Genomic DNA, 5,864 nt, shown 5'->3' with positions numbered 1-5,864 from the left:
CGCAGCCGATGGTGAGGGCAAAGAAGCAGGTGGTCCAGGCGGAGGTGTCGACCTTCACCAGCACCGTGATCACCAGGAAGACGGCCAGCATGACGAAGAGGGAGGACAGGATCCGGATGCTGGCGGGCACCCTGGGGACAAGGGGAAGCAGAGACTTCCGCGTTTAGAACTAGAGCGTGAAGGCGCGGTGCGGAGGACACCAACTCCTCTGCTGCGAGACGGATCACGGAAAATAAAGGCGGGGGGAGATGAGGAATAAAAAGTAATGATTTTTCTCAGAAGCCTTCAGATGTTAACTCTGCAATTTCCACTTTTCCCATCAGCAGGGCTAAGTCTGTAAGCCCAACCGAGCTGTAAATACCCATTTCCCCCAGAAATCAGGAGCTATCCCCGTCGCTGGAGCGATGTACAGCAGCAGTGATAAAGCCCGCCTGGGAAACACGGCAGGCTGGGTGAAAGCGATCCCAGGCGCGTCCCTACAAGACAATTAGTTGTTGGAGCACGGAGGTCGCTTATTACCCAGCCGGGAGCCTGGGTGGGCTGGCCTGGGGGCAGGACGGAGGGGCGAGGGAGAGAGGCAGGGGGCCGGACCAGCAGCCGGGATCTAGAGATTAAGCACAAAACCACATTCCTCTTCACCCACAAACGTGCAGGAGTTTGATCTGGGATAAGGAACGGTACAAATGAGGGGAGGCGGCTATTTCAGTTTAAGTCAAGCTTGCAGCAAGGCACGGATGGTCCTTTTCTTAAGCCAGTTCAATGGCTGGTAGGACTAGAGCAAGGCGTTACTCCTGCCTGGACAAGCCTGGCTCTCGTCGTCCGCTCCCCCGGTGACAACGATGGCATTTTTAGAAGGAAAGACCACATGCCCGCATACACAGACTTCCTTCCCAAGCAATTAAGCAAGGAATTTATCAGGAATTTATTTACAGCGGCACAACTCAAGCCGACTCCAGGCATGGGTGCTGCGGGCGGGGAGCAGGGTGCTTCGCCCTGCCCGCGGGAGCCAGAGGACAACATGGCTTCCCAGTGCCTTATCTCCCCGTTTTTAAGCTTTTCCCCACTGGGTGTTTCAGGCTGAGCTGGAAGCCACGGCTGAAGCCGGAGAAAGGCAGGAGCGACGTGGGCAAAGCCGGGGAGAGCCACGGCCGACGGACCCGGGAACGGAGCAGCACTTACTTATTGACGAGCAAGAAGTTCCCGATCAGGCACAGCACTGAGGGCACAGTTGAAGCGATGGAGATGTAACTCTCAAAAAAGTCCTGCCAGGAAAAAAAAAACAAACCAAAAACCATGAATTTCAGGTCCTAAGTACGGCATGACACAGCATACGTGGAGAGTTACGACGTATGTGTCCAACTCCTCGCATTGCAGCACGTGTTGCAAAGCTGCTCAGGATGACAGGCAAAGGGAACGGGTGATGGAAACCGCCCCGGGGCTCTCTCGTCCTGCAACAGCCCTGGGATATTTCAGGAAATTAGGGACATAACAAATTCAGAAGCAAAAATGGTGAAGGAAATACCTGCCTTACCGCTGCGCTGGCCCCACGGGGCAGCAACCAAAATCTCCTCGAAGGAGGTTTGAATTTCTCTGGCAGGCTCCGGTGTCCTGGACAAACCCCCTGAACTTTTTACCCTACTTCAGCTCCATGAGGACTGTTTTTTATAAACATTAATGTTATTAATGTTATTAGCTAACTGCCTCAAAAGCCCAACCTGTGCATCCCTCTCCACGCAGAGCGACCGGGACACCACACTTGAGAACGTGCTCGAGCAAAAGCGGCGCGGGTGGGGACGCAGGGACATTATTCTCCCTCCCGGTCTCCCTCTCCGCGTGCACAAAACTCATTGAGAAACTCTATTGAGACTCAACACGCGTTTACTCTGGGGCCTCGTATATCATCCGAGCAAGTCGGCTGCAGCGTCAGTCAATACTCACCAGCCTGCCTCGCGCAGAGGTCAGGCTGGGCACGCAGAAAGCAATAACCACAGCAGAGAAAGAGAGATTTCTCTGCCAAGATTGCAGCCAAACGCTTACATTTTCAATCCATTTTAAGTACTATGCTGTTAGAGCGTGTCTGCTCCATCTCTTCCCTTCGAGGTGCTTAATCCCCCGTTTTTTTCTGCGGGGAATCTCAGCCAACAGGTCGGACGATGCTCGCAAAGAGGATGACCTACATAACAACCCCCATCGTGATGGGCTTTCATTTTCTGCAGTTACCTAGCTACAGAGACGGGGCCATGTCGCATCCGAGCGCGAGAAGGCACTTGGCACGTTTTCTCTGCACGTTACTTTGTTTTTTTTTTTTTTTTGCAGCTTTGTATCGTAGTCTTTTGGTCAGTTTACAAGCACGTTCATTTATTCTTCCCTATCAGGAGCTCTACTGTAAGCGATGGGAAATCTAATAATCGCTCCTAGAGGGTCCATATAGACGGAGACATAAACGCCTGCACTTAGCATCGGCTTGGCGAAGCAGGAAGCTCAACGATGAATTATAGGAGAAAAGACAAAGCAAAATGCAAAGTTGGCTGCTAAAACTAAGACTTATTTATCAACCTACTTAAAACAAACCTCCAAACCAACCCAGGGATATTTAATACATTTCCAACTTAATTTTCTTTTTCATTTGAGGGGGGGAAAAGTCTTTACGACACTGTCCACCAAGGAGAAGTGTATCCACACTTGCAGCAATCCAGCAGAGATGCTGCGTTACAAGCACCCCAGGGAAACATGCATTCGTTCCCAGCAAACGTGCTCACACCAGCTGTGGGAAGAGAATTGGGGAAAGCATTTAAGAAACTGAGGAGCCTGCACTGCACTGGGATATTTCACCACTGCCTTTACCTTTACCACGGCCAAACCTTGCTGGAAAAGAAAAGCCAAGTAGAAGGGCTTCAATTGCCGTTGTTTCTGTAAAAAAGGAAAGCCCTCACGTCACAGTTTTAATGCAGCAGCAGAATGGTGCGTGGCAAATTTATTCCATGCCTGGATCAAGGGAAAAATATCAGGCTCCATGCTCATCACACCTCTTTGCTCCTGCTCGTTAGGTGTTAATCCCGCTCAGACGGTAACTCTTCTCCCTGCGTGGGCATTCCCACCCATCACAGACATGCTTTCGGAGCAGATTTTTGGCTATGCAACACATATCTAGTTCTTCTCCCTTTCTGCTGAGCCCTCCCTGACCGGCCGGCTCATCTCCTCCGGGCACCCCTTGCTCGCAAGGGCCGAGCTCCCCATCACCCACATGGTTTTAGAGGAGAAACGCAGGCACTGAAAGACTGTCACCCCTTTCCTGGCTAATAAATAATAATAATCCACAAAGCAAACCCGACACCTTCCTCCCACCTCCGCCTCTCGCGGGGGAAGGTGTCATCCCTCAGCCACGGAGCCGAGGTGCGTAATGGAGGTGTTTGACCCTGTGTTAACTACAGCATCTTCAAAGACGCTGCCATGATGCACAGCACACACTCAGCACCTTAAAAAAAAAAACCCAAACAAGAACAAAGCATCGCGGTGCCAAATTAGTCATTGGCGTCAACCGGCGCTGCCCGGAGTTGCCGAGATGCTGTTGCAAAGGAGTTTTTATTCCGCTCCAGCCGGGCTGGAAAAGCAATCCAGGCCCATGGCAGCAGCCGGAGGCATCGGAGCGTTACCTGGAGCAGGGGGCATGAAATGAGGAGCAGCGAGCAGGCTGGAGCCAAGAGCAGGCTGCTGGTTGCAGGCAGATCTTTCCGCAGTCGAGCTCTGTTTGCAGATAAGCCCTCCACAGCGCCGCGGCTCGTCATCCCAGGGACAGAAACGGGGCCGACTGGTTTATTTTTGATCAGGCTCGACTGCCACGGAAAAGCCAGGTTGTTTTTCACTGGAGGAAGTACAAAGCATTGCGCCACGGCCATATAGAAAGAGGAAAAACATCTTTTCAATAAAGCAATGGCCGATCTGACCAGGAATACAGCTGCGCAAGAGTTTTTAGGAAGAAGGCGCTTAGTGACGCTTACTCGACTTGAAAACAGCTTTTTCAAGAATTGCCTTGGCTGAGCCTGACGTAGAAGGCACGAGGAGCGGGTGGCACGCAGGGAACGCGGGAGGACATCGTGCCACGGGGCGGCGGAGCACCCTTCGCCCCCCCTCTGAGCACCCTTGCTAGCACCGGGGCAGCCTGTTTGTGGTCTTCGGGCACCACGGGGGCTTGGTCTCCATCAGTTTAATCCACCCAGTATCTCGATTTATACCAACGCACCGGGACTTCAGCACCCTGGTACAGTTGGTGAGACTCTGCTTCCTCCCCATCAAAAACGCAGCCGGCTTAACTATGAAAATTAAAAGAGCTGTGGATGCCGTACAGGTGTGAGAAATCACAGAGAAAACGTGGGTGTCACACCTGGCTCTGTGTTTATATAAAAATAAAATGTGCCCAAACCACTTCAACAAGCTCGGCAACGGGAGGCGGACGGGACGCAGCCTCATCACGCCGACGCTTTTTCCAGCCACAAAGAAACGGCATTGCTTTGTCAGGGGGGCACAGGGAAATAATCTCGCCGTGGCAGGAGGAGCAAGCTTTTTCAGGGAGAAAAAGAGAGGCCATCGAGCCTGCCGCCCCAAGGCCGGCTCATCAATCGCCCCGTGACAAGCTCCTCATCCCATATGCCAAAAGCCAGATGTTTATCGCTGCAAGGAGATACTCCGGTCACACCTGCCAAATCTTGAAGGAAAAGCAGTAAAGCATCTGGGGGGGCTCGAGACTATCGCAAGCCATGCGCTCCGGGGCTGGTGCTCCTGCGAAGCCCTCCTGCCACCTCCAAATGACATGCTGCGCCAGCCAGCGCAAGGGAGAAAATGCCTAAAAAGCGTTCGATGCCTCACCACGGAGCCAGGAGTTCAGGGCAATTTATCTCCCGGCCCGCAGGGAGTTGCGGCTGAGTCTGGCTGGAATAGCAGAGAGCCCTGCGGGGCTCGGGGGCTCACCAAGCACGAAGTACAAAGAAAAACACAAACAGATTTTTACCTTGCACCGCAGAAACTGTCCTAAGAAAGGCAGCCTTGCTTATGGGGCAGGTTAAGCCACATTTTTTAAAGGTGCCTTAAACTTCAAATAGAGGTAAAAGACAGTCCGCAAAGTGCTACGCCTTTTAGTTTTAAGCATCTTTCTTGCTACTGTTTGTGCTCCCCAAATAAACCCCTACCCCAGGGTTTGCAGCGGGCAAAACCCCTGAGGACGTTCACTCACCTTCCGGGGAAGCGGAGGGGAAAAAGAGCAAGGAAGGAAGGCGAGCAGCTTTTTTTTCTGCCTCGAAAGCAGCACACTCCCCCGCAGATCGGAAGCTGCCTGTCCTGCCGGGCCTGCCCGATCCGAGCAGTTTTGCAGCTTGTACATCCAGTAGTGCTTTGCCGTGATGAAAAAATTCCAGGGCAGCAGGGACCCGATGCCCAGGAGGAAAAAAATAACGTAGGCCCCATGCAAGCGGTCGCTTGGCTTTTGCCGGCTGTGTCTGTTCACCGAGGGCTCCTCGAGCAGGGGCTCCTCGTCCGGGGGAAAGCTGCCGGCTGCCGGGTGCATGGCGCTGGCACGCTGCGAAAAAACAACCAAAAGAAGATATTATCACGTGAGGGGCACAAACTGTTGCTCGCAAGCCGCCGTGCGTGGCTGCCTCCTCCTTTGGCCAGCGATCGCCCAGCAAACGCTGGATGAGTGAGCTGAACCGGCTTGGCACGGGGACGGCTGGCTCCCCGAGAGGCGTGGGAGAGGGGACCGCGACACGGCAGGGACGGGCTTCGTGTTTCCATCCATAATTAATAATTAACCCATCCCCTTGGCCTTGCAAAAGCAGGAAACAGCACGTAGAAGGCTCCAAAAAAAAAAAAAA

General features: G+C 53.0%; 1 protein-coding gene across 1 annotated transcript in view; it reads right to left on the bottom strand.

Annotated features, from left to right (window-relative positions):
- LOC104078567 (equilibrative nucleoside transporter 3-like) overlaps positions 1–5,557 on the bottom strand; it is a gene marked incomplete at its 3' end in the record, with an annotated part of 7,017 nt that extends 1,460 nt beyond the window's left edge. Inside the window, 4 exon segments of the mRNA XM_009580245.1 lie at position 1; positions 4–131; positions 1,180–1,262; positions 5,303–5,557. The exon segment at position 1 is cut by the window's left edge and continues 83 nt beyond it. Of these exon segments, the coding sequence (XP_009578540.1) occupies position 1; positions 4–131; positions 1,180–1,262; positions 5,303–5,557 (467 nt within the window).
- Positions 5,558–5,864: the final 307 nt, after the last annotated feature.

Source organism: Fulmarus glacialis, unplaced genomic scaffold, assembly GCF_000690835.1.
Source record: "Fulmarus glacialis isolate BGI_N327 unplaced genomic scaffold, ASM69083v1 scaffold23206, whole genome shotgun sequence".
In the NCBI taxonomy this organism is placed as follows: Eukaryota; Metazoa; Chordata; class Aves; order Procellariiformes; family Procellariidae; genus Fulmarus; species Fulmarus glacialis.
Note: the sequence above shows the minus strand (reverse complement) of the source record. Positions and strands in the feature narration are given on the sequence as shown.